General features: G+C 37.7%; 1 protein-coding gene across 1 annotated transcript in view; it reads right to left on the bottom strand.

The window, feature by feature from the left end:
* Window positions 1-314: 314 nt before the first annotated feature.
* The window catches only part of Grx3 (Glutaredoxin 3), a 238,271-nt gene continuing 216,607 nt past the window's right edge, over window positions 315-21,978 (bottom strand). Inside the window, exons 9-10 of the mRNA XM_090373419.1 lie at window positions 7,669-7,801; window positions 315-428 (exon numbers count right to left, since the gene is read on the bottom strand). Coding sequence (XP_090229545.1) covers window positions 381-428; window positions 7,669-7,801 — 181 coding nt within the window. The 3' untranslated portion in view covers window positions 315-380. The remainder of the gene's footprint in view (window positions 429-7,668; window positions 7,802-21,978) is intronic.

Here is a 21,978-nt window from a genome sequence, read left to right as displayed (position 1 = left end):
CTTTCAACAAAGTGGAAGGTGTGTAACTGTCTCATTTTATAAATTGCATTAAAACAAGCTAAACTTCTTAATAATAATCACTATGAAAAATAAATGAAATAAAAGGAAACCTGATTAATTCTGAGACCCTAAAATATAATAATTTCAAAATTTTTATATTATAGAACTACAATAATTTTAAAAATTTACAATCCTGTTGATTGAGATTAAATGTTGTATGAAAAAAAAACACGTTACAAGAATTAGTTCATTTTTAGAAGTATTTTAATCTTATATTGATAATGGACAAGAAACACTGATTCTTTATTTTTATATATATATTATTATTATTTTTTTTTTCCATTCATTCTTCATGAACTGATGAAGCACACAGTGTGGTATTACTGTCCATGGAGAGTTTTTTCTAATTCCCCTGCTTCTTTTAATTCCTAAAACATTCAAAAAAAGGAAGTTACAAAATTACACATAAAAATAATAAAGGGAATATGCTAAAATAAGCATGCACACTAAATAAGAGGGAAAAAAAAACTAAACCACCTATACACATTGAGTGATCACTGAATTATGACCACCTACCTAATACTTCATAGGTCCTCCTTTTGCCCTCAGTACAGCAGCTATCCAACGTGGCATTGGTTCAACAAGATGTGGACGCATTCGGGAGGTAGGCCCAACCAAGGTGTGTGTAATGCGCCCAACAATGCAGGTATGGAGGTGATTGGTGTATCCAGATGCCTGATATGCCTTTCCATAGTGCTCTATGGGATTGATTCGGGGGAGTTCAAAGAACAATCGATATGCTGGAAGTCAGAACTGTTTTCCTCAAACCATTCCTGCACAACAAGTGCCCGATGGCTCGGTGCATTGTCATTTTGGAAGACGGATGCCACTGCCATTTGGGAAAAAGTGTAACATAGCAGCGTGTACACAGTCAGCAAGCAGTTGACGATAGTGGAGACCAATGATACGTTGTTCCACATGCACCAGGGGTCCAAGTTCCTGCCAGTGAAACATGCCCCACATCATACAACTGTATCCACCGGCCTGCACTTTTCATACCATGCATGATGGATCAAGAGCCCCATGTTGTTGAGGCCAAATCCATACATGACCATCCATGGTGTGGAGTAAATAAGACTCATCCGACCAGCACACCTTCCAGTCTTCTAACGTCCAATTTGCATGCTCTTTGCACCAGGTGAGTCTTTTACAACAATGAACCTTGGTTATGAGAGGATGCTGTAGGGGTCGTCTGCTGGTATAGACCATACGTGTGAGCATGCGACGCATGGTCATGGCAGATATTGTTCCAGATTGTCCCATGTTGTACTGGGTAGTCAACTCTTGAACAGTGCTTTGGCTGTACAAGTTCCTGAACCTTGCACTCGCTTCTAACTTCAACCTTTCGCTAACCTTTGCAGTTTGCCATCAGGTCATTTGGCCATTTTGACACCAGTCCTGGTACACTAACTATGGCGGCTCTCGAACACCCCACCAGTTCAGCCGTTTGGGAAATCGAGGCACCAGCTGTTCAAGCTCCCATAATCTGTTCCTTATCAAGTCCGATAAATCGTTCCTTTTATCCATCATGCTCAGAATTTTACTACCTACCGAACCACTGACACCTTATCTATCCTATGTAGGTCGACTAACTGTGCACTCTCGTACCTCACGTGGTCAACGGGTCGCATTCACTTTTCATAAAGGTGGTCATAATTCAGTGATCACTCAGTGCATATCCCATGTTTAAAATATTTCTTTTATCATTTATGAATAATGAAAATAACGCTATGGAATCTGCAATGGTTTCGATGAATAACAAATCTACTATTATCATTACTGAACATTTTATTAATGAGCTACATATATTAAAAAGTACAGTTTTTCGCTGTTTCCAAAAAAATTTATTTTTTGTTGAAGTACTGATAATTTCTTTTTCATCTATGGAGTTAATAGAACTCATTCCAGATATGGCAATAAAAATCAGAAATATCTAACAATTTTATTTTCTAGAAAAAAACTTCAGCTAACTAAAGTTATTCTTTAGTAATTGCAAACTTTAACCTTCATAAATTTTACACTCATGAGGCAAAACATTGTGACCACCTTTTAGCATGATAACTGCTTGCACTCTGTATGAGCACATGACCACAGGTGTGCTCAGGTATCCTAGACCAGCTGGACAGAAAGACGTGGCAGAGTTCAGCAACGGAGTGAGGCATTAGCATGGACTGGTGAATGCTGGATTCCACTGAATTCTACAAAATGTCCGATGAGATTGATGTCAGGGGAACACAGGAAATGCTTGGACATGATTCTCAACACCATTCCTGCACAATGTGACATGAGGCATTGTCCTGTTGAGAGCATCCAGTGTCATTTGGATATAGTCAAGATGTAGAGCAAAACTTCATCTGAAGCAATGTAGAGGTAAAATCTGGCAGTGAGGGTGTGTTCGATGGGGATGTGGGGACCCAGTAATATCCATGAAAACATCCTACAAACCATGATACCATTGCCAAAGTACATATATATATATATATATTTTTTTTTTTTTTTTATTATTTATTTATTTTTTTTTTTTCCTTCACGTTTAACATAATTAACATGTAATTTATCCTCAGCTATGAGTAAAAGTGAAGTGAAAAGTGATCATATAAAAAAGAGTCGAGAAGTTATTTCCTTAGAAGAAAAACTGCTGCCTTGTCCAGATGATCCTGCAATTCTTCTTTAACCAGTGACTCCATTATTTTCCTGGAACAGAAGTCAAACTACCAGGTCTGTAATTACTCGTATCACCCTTTAATCCCCCTTTGTGAACTGGAGATACATTTGCACATCTCCAATCCATGGGGACTTCCCCTGAGTCCAAGGATCCTCTCATAATTATGGCTAAGAGTATGCTTACTTCCTCTGCTGCCTCTTTCAATATAACTGGATAGATCCCATCCAATCAACAATTTCTCCTCCACTTTGCTCTCAGTTATTACAAAATCATTTAATGCCCTGTTAGAGTTTGATAAACATCTTGCTCTCTCCTCCTTGAAAGATGCAAAATACTAATTTAGTTTGGCAGCTATCTGAGAATGATCATCTACTGTCAAACCATTGATATCAAGTGGACCAATCTGATTCATCCCATCCTTTTAGAGTTTATATAAGTAAAGTCTTTGCTGTTTTTCTGTGCATCAATTGCCAAAGGTTTCTCATAATCTGCCTTCACTTGCCTAACCTCTTTTGTGACTTGTTTACAGACTAGCTTATATATACCATAAGCTTCTGTGTCACCCGATAATTTATATGCATCCCATGCATTTTTATTCTCTGCCACAAGTCTCATTAGTTCATCTGATAATCCATTTAAGCCTAAACCTAGAACAGTATTTCTTAGTTGGAAGAAAAAGCCTAGTAGCTTCCAAGATTACTTCCTTGAATGTTTCCCATTTAGAATTTGCTGCTGGTAACATCATCAGTTGGTCCCACTGTATGGAACTTAATCTCTGAGACCACTGTAGTAGTCACCTTTATGAAAGCAAAAACCTTTCCCTTTGCTCCTGATGGTAGTTACATCTTTAAGTAAATCCCACATCGGTACACTGTGATCACTGCCACCTAGTGGTTCCTTTATCTGAAATTCTTAATGCATGAATAATCACTGCTGATAATCAAGATCAAGAGTGTTACTCCCTCTTGTTGCCTCATCCAGTAAATCCACAAAAGATTTGCTAGTGTGTGTGTGTGTGTGTGTGTGTGTGTGTGTGTGTGTGTGTGTGTGTGTGTGTGTGTGTGTGTGTGTGTGTGTGTGTGTGACCAACCCCTAAGTTCCAGTCTATATCTGGAAAGTTAAAATCCCCAATTATAAGACATTCTGATTTACTGGCCCACTATTTCTCTGTATAATTGTTCACTGTACACATGAGTCATTAGGCCTATAACAAACTCCTACCCTCATTTTGGCTTTCCCAGTGCTTATGTCACACAAAACTGACTCAACATTGCACTGTCCATCTACGTCAACTGGATGCACTTCCTCAGATTTTGTGTTTCATAACTTACAGCATAACCCCTTCTCCCTTCATATCCTTTCTGTACACATTGTACCCCCAAAGTTCCAATTCTGCATTTCTTATATCTGTGTGACACCATGTCTCTGATATCCCAACAACATCCACCATTGATGTCTTGATCAGCACTTCAAATTCATCAAATTTATTTGCTATACTCCTAGCACTGGTGTATATTCAAGTATACATGCACCTGTTCTTACTTTTAGTTACTCTAACACAACCCATGTATTTACTCGTTTCATGACTCCTAGCAGTTCCTGAAATTCCCCAAACTTGCTTTCCGGGCTACTGCTCATTCCAATAGAAGTAGTGCAAGAATCATTTCCAACTCTGGCTGCGGCTACTATTAATCTATTAGTCTCTGAATCCTGCCCACAAGCTAGTAGTAAGTAAAGACAGATGAAAAGTATCTGTTAATTTCATCCACAACATCAGATGGGTTGTCTAAGACTTTCCGACCCTACAAGGGTCCAATCTGATTCACTTTTTTCTTCCTTTATTCACAAACATGAAAAATTCCTTGTCCCCATTCCTTGGCCAATGCTTTCTTATATGCAGCCTTGCACTCCCTGTTCTTAATTGTGGTACTATTACAGATCAACTTTTTTGTGTTGTAGGCTTCAGTACTTTTCACAGTTGTGTAACTGTCCCATACTATCTTTTTCTGCTCTATTTTACCAGCCAGCTCCATCGTAATCCATTTCAGCATCCTCCTCCTCCTCCTGCAATATTTTCTTTAAAGGTATGTATGCATTCAAAAGTATTTTAGTCTTGCACTCCACATGTCCTTGATTTTTAAGTCCTGTAACTCCATTTCAAGAGTTCTGTGATTTTTGATTTCACAGACAAACCCTTCTAACTACTGACTCAAACTATCTCCAAACCATCCATGTAATTAAATTATCACCAATGTGGATTTTATCATTTTCAAATTTGATGAAATATATGGTGAAACTCAAGAAGTTGCTCTTGACACATCTAAAACTTTTGGTAAGGTCTTCTAAACAAGATCCCATCTTATGGACTGCCAACCATTTTTTGTATGCAGGCATCCAGGTTTTCTGTGCCATTCAACTGTGGGTAATGGCACACAGCATTCTGTCTTCTAACTTCTCCACTAATTTTAATATTCCCCTAAGTTCAGTTCTTTCTGACCCTCTTTTCCTCTTGTATATTAATGACCTACTTCCACTAACTAGAAATCCTAACCATTGTTTTGCTGTTGATAGCACATTACGTTCCTCCTTCCAGTTTGAGAAACCTTGCCCTGCAGGAACAGCCTCAACTTCTCAAATAACCATCACTAATTCCTTTAATGCCAATGAGGAGAAAAAAACCTTAGTTACCTTCTAAACGCAGTGTCCTGTTTTATTTCTCACAAAATAAAAAATAAATATACAGTAAACCCCCGCTATTCGCGGGGGTTACATTCCTGAGAAATGCCGCGAATACCGAAAACACGAATACTGGGTTATGGCTCCCATAGTAATAAAGGGGTTCCATTCCAAAGTATGAAATATATAAGAAAACCTAGTCTAAAATGCTGTCTATGTTTGTATTATATGTACCTTCATAATATGACTATGTACATAGATAGTACATAATGAAATGCAAGCATATGGAATTGAAATGAAAATAAGAAACAATTTAATATTAAATGTAATATTTATTAGAGATTTCAAACAAATCTTTCAAACCAGCCCCTTTGCTAACTAAAAAACTTATCCCGCCAGTGCTATCACAGTTTTCGCCAAAGTGTTGATAAAGGAGTTTTGCCTATTCACGAATGACGAGTGAACTTAACAGAATTTTATTTTGAGTTCAGTCTTCTATCCACAGATTTAAAGCCTTTTCCATTTTTTTCTAATTTAACATCATGAGCTATCAAATTTTTGAAGCAATTAGCGCGTTTTCACAGACACTACGGCGGATTTTTTCTTCCGATTTCTTGATTGATTGTACAGTTGACTCATTGATTTTATAATGTTTTGCCACTGAGGAGACATTTTCACCATTAGAAATTTTATCTAATAACTCAATTTTATTCACTAATGTCATCACCTTCTTTGATCTTTTCACATTTCCCTTGTTATTCGTAGCCATATTTTTGTACGGGTTAGAAAGAACTTGTCCACAATAAAGTCACTTTCTTCCATTAACCCAAGCACGGTACTAAGTACTATAGGTTCTAATACCTCTCGTGTTTGGGGTTCACATAAAAAAAAAAAAAACATTCTCAAAAAAAAAAGTCTGTTTTACGGTAGATTTATCACTTTTGTAAGCATATCAATTTATAAATTGATAAATTTATTCAATTTATAAGCATATAAATTAATTAAAAGCAAATGACGAAACCTTCCATGACAAGCGCATAACACATACTGAACAGGGATTGGCGAGAAACATCCACGCTCGCGATTTTGTCACCCCCCCCCCACCCACCCACTGAGCGCTGTTTTGACCGGGAAAGATAATTTTAGCCATGCCCATGTTTTTTTTATGGCGGAAAATGTTACGGCACTTTAAAATTCACATTTTTTTTTTTTTTTTTTTTTTTAGGTTTCATTTTATTGAATCAGTGAATGCGAATAACAGGGTTTTACTGTATATATACACACAGGTTGGCCATCACTAATTCGGTTCCACCGCTAATTCAGACAATTTCCGCAAACATAATTTGAAATTTCCCGGGTCAGCGCACTGACCTGCCACTACTGTTTTGGGGGCATTGGTTGCAGCCATTCCCACTTGTTTTTCTGCATTTATTATTATAACCTGCTTACATTTAGCCCCACCATGGTTCCAATGCATAAAGGAAGTGCCTCTCGTGGTGTAAAACGCAAACACCATACATTTTCCATAACAGATAAAGTTGAACTTGTGAAAAAACGCGACAGCGGTGTGTCTAATTTTTTTTTGATATTTTAAGCGAAAAAATGACAACACTGACATCACAATATTTATTTTAGAATTACTAATCAAATTATTTGCTAAATATTTTTTGGCCCTGAGGAATTTTTTTCTTAAACTAGCTTGGCAGTCAACGTGTTAAAGGTAGGATGAGGTGGTTAGCTGTTGGGTAAATTGTGTGTGCTAAAATAACCACCGGTGATCCGGCAAACTCACTAATCCGGCACCCCACAGGTCCCAACGCTGCCAGATTAGTGATGGTCGACCTGTATATATTACAAAAATGCATGTTAAGTGAAATAAGTTTGAGAAAATGAAAGCAATTTCCTACTGTTGTTTACAACCTAAAAAAATGCACCAAGAAGCCCAATTGATGGCAGCATAAATCATAAATCAGGCATGGCCGGCCATTTCAAGCAGTGGACGTATGTTGAAAATGCACAAAAACTACTAAAATCAGCATTCCCACAAATCAGTGCTTGGTACCATCAATTTGTTTGCTAACTACATAATGGAATTTTATGCTATGCATTTAAATAAAAAAAATAAGAGATTTTTATGTTTATAAAATAAATTTAATATAGATTAACGAATAAACGTTTGTCTACACAGAATCACACAATAAAATATAATTCTTATTTAGCAAAAAAGTTTCCCTAAATTTTTTAAAAATAATTTATCATAATTTTACCTTTACGATATCTAATCCTCCAATCAAATTACCATTTACATACACTTGTGGATAAGTTGGCCAGTTAGACAAAGACTTCAGTCCTTGCCTTATTTCTTCATCTTGAAGAATATCATATGTTTCATATAAAATCCTAAAAAGAAAATGGAAACTTTCTTTAATTTCATTGTTTGCAGCAAAAAAAAAAAAAAAGTGCCAGGGTATAAAGTTATCAGTAATTAAGAAAATATAAAAATTAAAATTAAAAAAAAAAAAAAAAAAAACAATTAACAAATTGTAAAAACACTAATAAAATAATCTGCCAGCAGAAATGTGCCACAATCACAGTGTTGGTCTACTAAGTCAATTAAAAGTTATAAATTATGATTCAATTAATATACTTAAGCAAAAGCTGTAATAAAACATGAGTTAAAATGGTCATTATTCAAAAAAGTATTTGTATTTATGTATACAATACCGATGCACTGTTTTTATTTACTGTAGCAGTGTTTCCATTTGAGCTTTTATAATTTGCAATTTCTATTGCAATAAATTTGATCATATTCAGATAAAAATGTAGCCTCTGTACCGATACATGTGAAGCAGCACAGAGGTTATCCTGTGCACTGCTTTAAGTCTATGTGGCTGTCCTGGAGTATAAAGTTTCTCTCCCCCCCCCACCATGAGAGATAAAAATATAGGGAGTAGGAAAGCATAAAGAGTGCCGAAAAGAGTATGAACTGCCCCAGCACCATCTTTTTGTCTTCTTCAGTACTCTTTATGCTTTCCTACCCCCTATATTTTAATTTCTCGTGAGCCCTAAGTTTACGAATGCAATCCCCAAGATACTCCTTTTCTGTTTTAAAACACTTTCCTCGCACTATTTAAAACACTATACAAAGTTCAGCGACTTGTTACTGCTACTTTGCTAGTCTATTATTCCTTTCTATCTTGGGACACATTCCTTCACTCGTTTAACCTTCAAAGGGTAACCTTAGCATTAACCCCCTTTTTATAATATTCGTAACAAAATGGCTTAATTAATTTTATTTACTACTTCACTAATTTAATGTATTTTAATACATTTCCAACTTCTGACACATGGGGCAATTAAATTTTCCCAATTTCTTAACCCAGGGGTCACCAGTGTAGCCCACATTCAGTTTAAACCTTTTATTTCTCCACAGCAGTAGAGACCGCCACAACCCCAGTAAGTTATCCCATTTCTTGCTTTTTATTCTTGTTATTCTTTACTTCCAGCCTCTGTCAGTCAGTTATGAAATATACACACATCTCATGATTAAAATTTTTAAAAAAAATTTTTTAATTTTACCTACTTTTCACATACACCATGTGCAGCATGTATTTCATGTCAGAAACAGAGACTTTACCCATTTATTGCCGCTTCCCCTTTTGATTTCGGTGGCTGGCCCTTGAAAAAGGTGCTGAGGCCACAGGAAGAACGGCACTAAGTTATTCTTATTAATTCTCCTTTATCTTAGCACCCTTCTTTGCTCACCATGATAGCGATTTCTGTTCTGTTCGCCCTCTGTTCTCCATAATTAGCAGTAACCCCGAGTGATGGGGGAGAAGGTGTGAAATCGTCAAAGCATTACTAGTACCATAATGTTAGCATATTACGTTTCATTACTACTAACATATATATATAGACAAATGTTTATTTTCAGTGTACTGGGTAGGGGTGCTGACTTGTCAATTGTAATTACCATCGTCCTTGAGGTTGTCACAGACATTCTCTCAGATATGCCAGACAAGCTGCACTTGCTACCCGGGAGTCTAAAACGCTGATGGAACTGATATTCGGGTGACACTCAAGTCAAGTGGACCCAATTTTGGCGAAGGCTGGATGGTCTGTGACAGCCAAATCCTCTGCTTGCACCTTCACGATGTTCGCAGGCCGGCCGCTAGTTAGTACACCGGACCGAACCTATTAGTAACTCTCTAGGAGGCTTCTGGATCAACTAGTGTATAATCTTGCTACCTCTACTCTGCCAGATGGTGACTGCAGGGAGTCTGAGTAGTGTGTATGCGGGGAGCATTGTCGAGGCCACGTTATGTCAAGGAACTGGGTATGTTCTTACCACGTGTACGCCATATCTAAAAATTTCATTACTTCATACAGCATGTCCCACCCACTTTTTCTTACAATTGAATACACCATGAATTGTCAAACTAATAGAGCAAGCTTATTTGTGAAAAGATCTAAACCTCCCAAGCACTTCCTAATTCATATCAGAAATATACGTGGTCTCAATTCTAATCTCAACAATGTCCATTTCCACTTGCATCTGCCAAACCCCATGTACTTTTTCTGATAGAATCTCAGTTATCGGTTGATTCAATTACTGCTCATCTCAGATGCCCAAATTATTCGCTGTATGATTCCTTTCGCCTCAAAGGTGGTACTTGTGCATATATCCGTTCCAATATCCCCTGTCAGAGACTTGGCAATTTGGAATCTCCTCTCTTTGATCTTCTCTGGCTTAAAATCTCTCTACCTTATTGTGTCAAATTCATCTGTTATCTCTTCCGTTCTTCCAACTCCACTAATCACTTGGAAGCTCTTTGACTTCCTCTCTTTGCAACTTGACTTTCTCCAGTCCAACTTTCCTAACAGCAACGTAATTTTCCTTGGTGATTTTAATGTTCACAACTCCAGCTGGCTTCCATTTTCTAGTCACACCGACCCAGCAGGTCGAGATGCTGAGGCTTTTGCAATTACTAATGACCTAGCACAGATTGTTCACTTACCTACAAAAATACCGGTCAATCCTAATCATAGGATTGTTCTTTTTATTTTTCTCACAAACAACCCTTCTAAGCACACGGTCGAAGTGAGAGCTCCTTTAGACACTTCAGATCACAACTTGTTGATTGCGTCTTCTCCAGTGGAACCTTTATCTCATGGCTATTCCCAAACTCATGTTGTTTGGCATTACAAGAATTCAAAATGGAATGACCTGCGAGACTTCTTTTCTTCTTTTCCTTGGTCGGATTACTGTTTCAAAACTTCTGATGTCAAAGTTTACTCAGATCGTGTCAGTGAAATTATTCCTGCAGGAATGGAATCCTTTATCCCACACTCCACTTTAAAATCTCGTCCTTTATCTAAACCTTGGTTTTCCAATAAATGTGCTAAGGCTGTTCAAGAGAAGAATGTTGCATATCGTAATTGGCTTGTTTCTAATTCTTCAGTGTCATTTTCTGCCTACACCAAAGCATGCAACAATTGTAAAGCAGTTATTAATCAGTCCAAACTAGAGTTTGAACAGGCTAAGAGTAGAAAACTTGCTTCTTGCCCTAATGGTAGCCAAGCATTCTGGTCTCTTGCCAAAGCTATTGGCCACAACTTTTGCCCATCTCTGCTTCCACTTCTGTCCAAACCAGATGGTTCTGTTGTCACTTCAGCCAAGGATAAAGCTGACCTGCTAGCATCCCATTTTTCTTCCAGCTCATGTATTAATGATCTTGGTAAAACACCTCCCACCATTCCCAACACATTCCATTCAATGCCTCCTACTTCCGTCAAAAGGATATCAGAAGGATTTTGATGAATCTTGATGCTAAGAAAGCTCCAGGTCCTGATGGTATTTCTCTACTTGTTCTCAAAACTTGTGCTCCAGAACTTACTCCTATTCTTTGCCGCCTTTTTTCACTTTCTTATTCCAAAGGTGTTTTTCCTTCTGCTTGGAAATTTGCTCATATTCAGCCAGTTCCTAAAAAGGGTGACAAATCCCTCCCATCCAATTATCATCCCATTGAAATTACTTCTACTCTTTCTAAAGTAATGGAGAAATCAATTAACCGCCAACTCTTAAACTACCTAGAAACCTTCCATCTGATCAACGATCGCCAGTATGGATTCCGTCAGTGTCGATGCACTGGTGATATTCTGGCTTATGTTACCCATTTATGGACTAATTCAATGGAAAATTCCATCGAAACACAAGTAGTTGCTCTTGACATATCAAAGGCTTTTGATCGTGTTTGGCATAAAGGTCTTCTAAACAAGCTTCCATCTTATGGTTTGCCAACTGTTTTTAGTAATTGGTTATCCAGTTTTCTCTCTAATCGCTCACTGAGGGCGATGGTAGATGGCTCTCTGTCTTCTAACTTCTCCACTAATGCCAGTGACCCCCAAGGTTCAGTTCTTTCCCCCACTCTTTTTCTCTTGTATATTAATGACCTTCTTCCATTGACTGGAAATCCTATCCATAGTTTTGCCGATGATAGCACATTGCATTCCACTTTCCATTTTGAGAAACCTTGTCCTGCTCAATCAGCTTCAACCTCTCACAAATCTGTTACCAATTCCTTAAATGCCGATCTTCAGGTAATTCTCCAGTGGGGCAAAGACAACTTAGTTGATTTCAACCCTTCTAAAACTCAGTCTTGTCTTATATCTGGCAAAAAGGATTCTTCTGCTCCTATGCTTATCTTTAGTGACACTCCGATTTCTAGGCAAAATGATATATCTCTTTTGGGGATTACCCTAACTTCTAATCTCTCTTGGCACAAGCACATTACAAATATTGCTTCCTCTGCATCTCAAAAACTTGGTTTTCTCTTTCGCTCTCGGTGTTACTTTTCTTCCAAACAGCTGCTCACTCTGCATAAATTGCAAATCCGCCCTGCCATGGAATATTGTTCCCACATCTGGGGGGTGCCCCCAAAATCCCTCTCAGGCTTCTTGATTCCATTCAGAAGAGGGCAGTTAGGTTAATTAATGATTCATCTCTAACAGAGTCTCTCCACTCACTTTCTCATAGAAGTACTGTTTCTGCCTGCATGCCTCTTCTACAGATACTTCCATGGGCACTGTTCTGAATTGGCTTCTATAATTCCCACTCTCTCTTTCAAAACAGTCCGAACATGTGCCGCCACCAGCCAACATCCATTTACTGTCCAATTTCAAACCCACAGAACCAACTTTTCATCTTTCTCATTTATTCATTCAACTGCCATTTTCTGGAACAACCTTCCTTTATACGTATTTCCTGAAAATTAGAATCTACAGAAGTTCAAGTCCAATGTCAACAAATATCTTCTTTCATCTTCTCAACCTCCAACCCAAGCATGGTACTAAGTACTATAGGTTCTAACACCTCTCGTGTTTGGGGTTCACATAAAAAAAAAAAAAAAAAAAAATTAACATGGAAAAAATTGAAAATGCCTGCAAGGTAAAAGAGATAAAAAAAAAGAAAAAAAAAAAAAGTGAAGTGCAGCCATTATCAACCCACTGCAGGATGGAAGCCTCCTCAACAATTCATGCTGAGGGAAACGGACCATAATCTGCCATGCTAGTCCAGTGCGGGTTGGCAGATCGACCGTATTCAGCAGTCAGGGGCTTGAACACCAGTCTACTCAAAGAGCGTGTGCTACTACGCTCTCGCCCCTGACCACTTGGCTACGGAGGCCCTGAAATTAAATTAGATTAACATAAAAATAATAACGATAATAATGATGGTACCTAAAGTAGTGGGTCCTAGGGCTTTAACTACTTCTTCACAGGGTCGGCAGCCAAAACTGTAGGAACCACCGCAATAAGCAGTCTGTTTCCGTTATGATGTATAAGTGCAAAATGTATACATCATAGCCGACCCCACAGAGACAGAAGGAATAAAATTCAAACATAAATAAAATAAGTATATAAATATAAAATAAAGTTAAAAATCAAAAAAATAATGCCAATTAAAACTTGTCAAAGAAAAAATGAATGAAAGTTTGAATTCAAAAACCAAACTACAGTATAAAATTTAAACAAAGTAACTGTAGATTACGGAATAAAGTCAGGTTAATGCCAACTTACTGTGTGCTTGGACCGGAATCAGTGAAATTAGCTGTGTGGTGATTACACAGCAACATCTAAGACCCAAAGTTGAAAGCCGATAGTTCTCTGTACATTATATTTATATCAGTTGAAGTAACCCCGAGTGATGGGGGATAAGGTGTGAAATCGTCAAAGTGAACCATTTATTAATGCAATCATTAATGTTGAAATTGTCCAGGAAATGATTGCATAAATAAATCTATTGACCTACTTCCAGATGGCTGCCAAAACCTGAACATTTCCAGATTCAGATATGCTAAACCTTTTGGACTCTGGGTTTGTAATTATAAACACCTGGCAACTAACGTTGACAAATTTAATCTTGAACTCATTTCCAATGGATGTATTTGCTGTTAGGCCAATTTCCAACCGTTTATTGATGCACACTTTGGCCATAGCATAACAGGCAATTCAGATATTATAGCTAACAAGGAACTCTGAAGCATCATGTCTTCTGGCTTCAAATATAGGCCATACTTTAAAATCAACTTTAAATCTTTCAGAAAACCATGATTTGCTTAACTTCTGTTTTAAGCTCTCTTACCATCACATAACGTCTCCATTGGAGCCTTCCAACTATGAATTAATTCAGTATTAACTAGAATGTTACAACATTATTAGTCATCACTACCACATGTACAACCATCAGCAGGATTAAAATTTCGTTTTTCCACATTAAAACAACAATTGGAGGACCTGGAAAACATTTTATCATCAACCCTGTTGATAAAGCCTCCTGCAATAATGCCATAATCTGTAAAGCCTTTTATTTCCAAACACTAAATACACAATTACAAGTCCATCACTAACAGCAATATCATTACAAAGAAGTTAGTTGCTTTCAGCAAGAAACTTAAAAAAGTAAAAAGTAAAGTGCAGCCATTATCAACCCACTGCAGGATGGAAGCCTCCTCAACAATTCATGCTGAGGGAAATGGACCATAATCTGCCACGCTGGTCCAGTGCGGGTTGGCAGATCAACCGTATTCAGCAGTCAGGGGCTTGAACCCCGGTCTACTCAAAGAGCGTGTGCTACTGCACTCCCGCTCCTGCCCACTCGGCTATAACTACAAATTTCCTTATATTTATTTCATACCTAAGTTCCATAAACACCCTACAGGCTTTAGGTTTATTAAGCAATGAGAGCACAACAATACAAATGGCCCTCAGTCCCCAGCAGCTTTCACTCTCCCTCTTACGGCAGCGAGAGGATCAGAGGAAGCAGAGGGTGCTAAGAATCTCTGGGTATGACCAGGCTGCCATGCACGGAAATTGAACTTGGCCTGTTATAACATACGATCACTCATCGGTGAAGACAGGATATTAGAGCTGGAAAAGGAATTAGAAAATGTGAATTGGAATATCATCGGTTTGGCTGAAACAAGAAGAAGAAATGAATCACTTAAACGTTTATCAAGCGGAAATCTGCTGTACACCAATGGAAACAGTGAAAGGAGTGAAGGTGGAGTTGGGTTTCTGGTCCATAAAGATTTTAAAAACAACATTTTGGAATTCAAAAGTACATCACCAAGGGTGTCAAGACTAATATTCAAGATTTCTAAGAGGTACAAGCTAAAGATTATAATGATTTATGCACCAACATCAAGCCATGAGGATGAAGAGGTTGAAGAAATGTACACCGAAATTGAGAGTCTTCTAGATGAGCAGAAAACCCACTACACTATTATTATGGGGGATTTCAATGCTAAGGTTGGAAAAAGGCAAAACAGCGCAGAAAGAGGAACTATAGGAAATTTTGGAATTGGTGAAAGAAATAAAAGAGGTGAAAGACTTGTGGAATTTGCAGAATCTCAAGGACTGTCAGTAATGAACACTTTTTTCAAGAAAAGGGTGAACAGAAAGTGGACATGGAAGAGTCCAAATGGATTAACAACTAATGAAATCGACTTCATCCTCACTAACAGAAGATATATTGTGAATGATGTTACCGTCCTGAATAAGGTAAATGTTGGAAGTGATCACAGAATGGTAAGATGTACACTTGATATAGATGTAGGAAAGGAAAAAACTGACTCGAGTAAATAATACAAAGGTCTTTGAAATAACAGAGGAGGAGAAAACGCAGTATGTACTGGAACTTAAGAACAAGTTTGAGCTTCTGCAGACTGCTCAGGACCAAGATATCGACGAGGAATATTACAACTTTCTGAAAGTGATAAAGCCCAAGAAACCTATAGGGAAACAGAAATCCAAAGAAGAAAAATTAGTCAAGAAACACTTGTCATGATGAACCAAAGACGACAAATGAAGAGCAAGAAAAACACTGACAGGGAGAAAATTGAGTATACTGAGTTATGCAAAGCCATTAGAAAGAGACTCAGAGAGGACATAAGAAGATTTAACACAAGAAAAGTAGAACAAGCATTAAGGGAAAACAAAGGATTTAAATCAGCAGCCATGAGCAGTAATACAGAAAGACAAATGATACTGAAACTGAAGAATAGCGATGGTGTACTTATAAACAGCAGAGAAGGCATAATTCAAATAGCAGAAGACTACTATAGAGAATTATACAAGGAGCGAGGGAATGATACCAGCAGTGGGGAACATGGATTGCAAAGTAGCAACACATACGACATACCCGATATTCTTCCTGATGAGGTAGAACATGCATTGAAGAAAATGAAGAATCGGAAAGCCCCAGGGGAAGATGAAGTTACTGTAGAGTTGTTAAAATTGGGAGGAAGAGACATAACACAAAAACTGGCAAGGCTCTTCACAAAGTGCATTAGAAAAGGTGTGATGCCTAAGCAGTGGAATAATGCGATCATAGTTTTGCTGCATAAGAAAGGAGATAAATCAGAAATTGGAAATTATAGACCAATTAGCTTGTTATCCCATATCTACAAGTTGTTCACAAGGGTCATTACTAACAGATTAGAAAGAATACTTGATGAGAATCAACCGAAAGAGCAAGCTGGCTTTAGGACAGGATTCTCAACAATGGATCACCTTCACGTAATATCACAGCTAATGGAGAAAGCAAATGAATATAAAACACCATTATGCCTGGCGTTTGTGGATTATGAAAAGGTGTTTGACTCCATACAGCATAAGGCAATGTTCCGGGCACTGGAAAGACAAGGCATAGATACTCCATATATTATGATATTGAAGAAAATATATGAGAGTGCTACATCCTTTATTAGACTAGACAAAGACAGTAGCAAATTTAAAATCGAGAAAGGAATTCGACAAGGAGACACAATATCTCCGAAGCTGTTTGCTGCTGCCCTTGAGGAAGCTTTCAGAAGATTAGACTGGTCGCAGAAAGGAGTCAATGTGAACGGAGAGTACCTAAACCATTTACGATTTGCAGATGACATTGTGGTCATAAGCCACGATCCCAAAGAATTAGAGATAAATCTTAATCAGTTATGCACAGTTAGTAAGGATTTTGGACTAAAGATGAATATGGCTAAAACAAAAGTAATGATGAACAAGTATGCCACGGAAAGGGAAATAATGATTGAAGGAGCAGTAATTGAAAAGGTGGAGTCATATACTTATCTGGGACAAGTTATTAGCTGTAATAATGATAAATGGCTGGAAGTCAAGAGAAAAATAAATTTTGGATGGATAGCATTCAGGAAATATAGTCACATACTGAAGAGCAATATCCCAGTTTGTCTGAAATGTAAAATAATGAATCAGTATATACTCCCCACCATGACTTATGGAAGTGAAATTTGGGCACTCACCAAAAGAATGGAAGAGAAGCTAAGAACTACACAGCGAAGAATGGAACGAATTATATTGGGAATCAAACTGTTAGATAAGAAGAGAAACACATTGATTAGGCAGCAAACTCATGTAAAGGACATTCTTATCAAAACTAAAGAACTAAAATGGTCTTGGGCAGGACACATAGCTCGAAGACATGATGACAGATGGACTAAGAAAATAACAGAATGGTACCCAAGAGGAGCTAGATGAAAACCTGGAAGACAAAGGCGGAGATGGATAGATGAAATTCATGAGTTTTTGAGTAGTAAATGGATGGCCAGTGCTCAAAACAGAAGGAACTGGAAAGTTGCTGGAGAGGCCTTCATCCTGCAGTGGATTGAAAATGGCTGATGATGATGAGTCTATTCCCAGCATAGACCTAACCAACTTAAAATTGGTCCTGAATGAAATTTCAATTTCAATAACTACAAACATATTATTGGTTGTAATTTAGTTTACTAGAACAATGTCATTAATTTCTCCATCTCCAATAACTATATTTTTGATGGCAAATCTGTATACTAGTAGTAGTGGCATGTAATTTAAAAAAGCAAGTGTATGAGCTTATGCAGCATCAGCAAAAAAAAAAAAAAAAAAAAATCACACCATTCCTTCCAAATGCCTGTCCAGTTCCTCCTTAAATTTATTTAACCTATCAGCTTCCACAACGACAGATGAAAGTTTGTTCCAGCAATTAACCACCCGCTGGCTAAAGGCAAATTTCCGCACATCTATTCTACATCTGTCTTTTCTTAATTTGAATTTATGCCCCCTTAGGTTCGTAATCTGAACAAGTGGAAGGATCCCATTAGAATTCGGCGTGCTCAACCCATTCAAGGCCTTATACACCTTAATCAGATCACCGCGCAGGTGCCTCTCCAGCCACCGCAATTTGCAGAACGTAAGCCTCTCTTGGTAAGAGGATCCCTTCATTCCCCTCACCAATTTTGTTGCCCTTCTCTGCACACGCTCAAGCAAATCTACATCCTTCCTAAATTCCAGACCTGTACGCAGTACTCAAGGCGTGGCCTGACCATTACCTTATACAGAGGGACAATCACTTCCTTTTCCCTGTTAGCAAAATTCCTATCTATCATTGACAAAATCCCATGACCTGCCCTGGCAGCCTATCTGCATTGCTCAGAAAACTTCATATCTGACTGCACAATTACTCCCAGGTCTTTTTCATTTTCTACCACCTTAAGTGTAGTACCATACAGTTGGTACTTTTCTCTCGGGTTACTTCTACCCATAGGCAGTACTTTGCATTTGTCAAGGTTAAACTTCAGTTGCCACTTTTTAGCACATCTGCCTAAATTATCTAGATCCTATTGCAGTATTACACTGCCATTACTGTCATTAACAACCCTGCCAACCTTTGTATCATCTGCAAACTTCGACAGCAAGCCTGATATACCTTCATCAATATCATTGATAAATATACAAAACAACAGAGGACCCAACACCAAACCCTGTGGGACTCCACTAATAACATTAGTTCACGAAGAGCAGCACCCATTAATTACCACCCTCTGTCTTCTCCCACTTAACGATCCTTTTATCCATTGTAGCAACTTACCCTTAGTACCATTCTTCTCCAATTTGTACAGTAGTCTTCCATGCGAAACAGTGTCAAAAGCTTTCCTGAAATCCAAATATATGATATCAAAATTATTTTTTGCATCCAGTTCCTTTGTAAACCATATCATAATATCCTATCAAATTTGTCAGACACGACTTTCCCTTAACAAACCCATGCTGTGTCTTAATTATTGCTGCACTCTCGTCTAGATGATACTGCAATGCATCTTTGACCAGTGACTCCATTATTTTATCTGGAACAGAAGTTAAACTAACTGTTCTGTAATTACTCGTGTCATCCTTCGATCCCCCGTTGTGAATTGGGGATACATTTGCACATCTCCAGTCCGTGGGAACCTCCCCTGAGTCCAAGGATGCTCTCATAATTATAGCTAAGGGTTTGCTTAATTGCTTTGCCGCCTCCTTTAATATAACTGGATAGATGCCATCCACTCCCAGGTGCCTTTCTTATGTTTAACTTCAACAATTTCTCCTTCACTTTGCTCTCAGTTATTACAAAATCATTAAGCACCCTGCTGCAATTTGATAACCTTTTGCCATTTTCATACCTTAACTCCTCATGTGTGAATGTAGATGCAAAATATTCATTCAGTTTGTTTGCTATCTGAGCAGGATCATCAACAGTCGAACCATCGAAATCAAATGGACCAATCAGATTCATCCCCTTCCTTTTAGCGTTTATATAAGTAAAGAAATCCTTGCTGTTTTTCTTAGCATCTTTTCCCAAAGATTTCTTGTAATCTGCCTTCGCCTGCCTAACCTCCTTTGTGACCTGATTACAGACTAGCTTATATCTGCCATAGGCTTCTGAGTCGTTTGATAATTTATATGCATCTCATGCATTCTTCTTCTGTCACGAGTCTCATTAGTTCATTTGATAACCATTTATGCCTAAACCTTAAACAATATTTCTTAATAGGTATGAAACTTTTAGTAGCTTCCACGATTAATTCCTTGAATGCTTCCCACTTAGAATTTGCTGTTGGTAAATCGTCAGTTGATCCCACTGTACAGAATTTAAAAACTGTCTGAGACCACTGTACTCACCTTTACGGAAGCAAAAACCCTTTCCTTTACCCCTGATAGCATTTATATCTTTAAGTAAATCCCACATCAGTACACTGTGATCACTGCCACCTAGTGGTTCCTTTATCTGCAAATTCTTAATACACGAATGATCACTGCTGATAACCAGATCAAGAGTATTACCCTCTCTGATTGCCTATCAAACATGCTGCTGCAGAAAACAATCATCCAATAAATCCACAAAAGTCTTACTAGTGTGTGAATGATCAACCCACAAGTTCCAGTCAATATCTGGGAAGTTAAAATCTCCCATTATAAGACATTCTAATTTACTAGCCCACTATTTCTCTGTACAATTGTTCGTTGTACTGATTTGAGTCATTAGGCCTATAACACTCCTACTCTTAATTTTGCTTTCACAGTGCATATGTCACACAAAACTGACTCAACATTGCACTGTTCATCTATATCAACTGGATGCACTTCTTTTGATTTTATGTTTTCCTTAATTAACAGCATAAAACCTCCTCCCATCCTATCCTATCTGTACACATTGTACTCCCCAAATTCCAGTTCTGCATTCCTAATATCTGTGTGACACCACGTCTCTGCTATCCCAACAATATCCGCCTTTGATGTCTTGACCAACACTTCAAATTCATCAAATTTATTCACTATACTTCTAGTATTGGTATACATGCAAGTATACATGTACCTATCCTTATTATTAGTTACCCTAACACATCCCATATACCCACCTGTTTCACGATGACTGCCACCAGACCCTGAAACCCCCAGCTCCAGGTCGCTACTTATTCTAATAGAAGTTGTGCAAGAATCACCTTCACCTCTGCTTGCGGCTACTTTTAACCTTTTAGGCTGTGAATCCCCCCCCCCAAGCTAGCAGTTTTCCGACCCACATAACGCTGCCTCGATAGCATCAGCAAATATTCTTACACCTTTTCTATTTAAGTGTATCCCATCCCCGTAGAAGCAGTCTCTCCTGTTAACAAGCACAGACCACGCTGAAAAAAATTCTACCCCTTGAGCCTTGCACATTCCTTCCAGGGCCGAATTGATTGACAAGGCTCTCATCATGTATTCCCTCCTATTGTGTCTGGGCAGAATTGCAGACACTTTCAAATTTAAACCTAATTCATAACTTTTTTTGCAACATTGACCCGTACTTGTTAAGTAAATCTGCAGATCTCCTACTCTTAATATCACTGGCGCCAACGTGTACAACAATATCACCCTTTGTGCCCTTAAAAGAGGATATATGCTTTACAACATCATCAACTTTTGCCCCTGGCAGATAACCTGTTCCAGCTATCGTTTTTACACAATATATTCCCCGTCTCCCTGACAATATTTGGTATTACTCTTTTTTTTTTTTGTTTTTAAGCCCCTCTCTCTCTCTCAGTGTGCCTCTTCACAAGTAACACTGCATGAGTCTTACATAAGTAAGACTCTGAATGAACTGTCTAAAGCTAGCAATCTGCATTAAAACTACATTTAATCTATAAATTTATTTTTTTTTTTTTTACATACAAATTGTATGGGGGAAAAAAAATACTAATTGCTTCTATTTGTTCAATTTTAATGAAATTTTGAACAGGTCAACAAATATTTTTAAAATGCCTAAATAAAAAATTTCATGAAAATCATAACAAAAGTTGGACAATATAATAGTTATAACTTCAACTCTGCCCAAGGGATATATGCATAATGCTGGTCTGTCCACTTGCCCAGATGTAACAACTTCACTTCCAGTGAACAGACAAGGATCATGCATATATGCTCATATGCTTGGGAGAGAGCTGAAGTTAACCATTATATTGTCCACTTTTAAAAGGTTTTTGTTTTCAGAAGACACTAAATGTTGTCATGAAGTAATTTTCAGTAAACAATTTTTACTTTTGATAAAAACCATCTTGAGTACACCATCTTAAATATGAGAAAAAAAAAAAAACATTTCATATTTAATGTGAAACAATTTGTTGTTTCCATAAATCTTGAAGGAAAGATGCAAGGAAATATATTTCAATAACATATTTAAATTTTAATATTTAAAATCTTATATAAGAAAATGCATTTAAACAGAG

The sequence above is a fragment of the Mastigoproctus giganteus genome, chromosome 5, assembly GCF_048544385.1.
Source record: "Mastigoproctus giganteus isolate SK-2022 chromosome 5, ASM4854438v1, whole genome shotgun sequence".
NCBI classification, from domain to species: Eukaryota; Metazoa; Arthropoda; class Arachnida; order Uropygi; family Thelyphonidae; genus Mastigoproctus; species Mastigoproctus giganteus.
The sequence above is the reverse complement of the archived record's forward strand: the minus strand, read 5'-3'. Positions and strand labels throughout refer to the sequence as shown.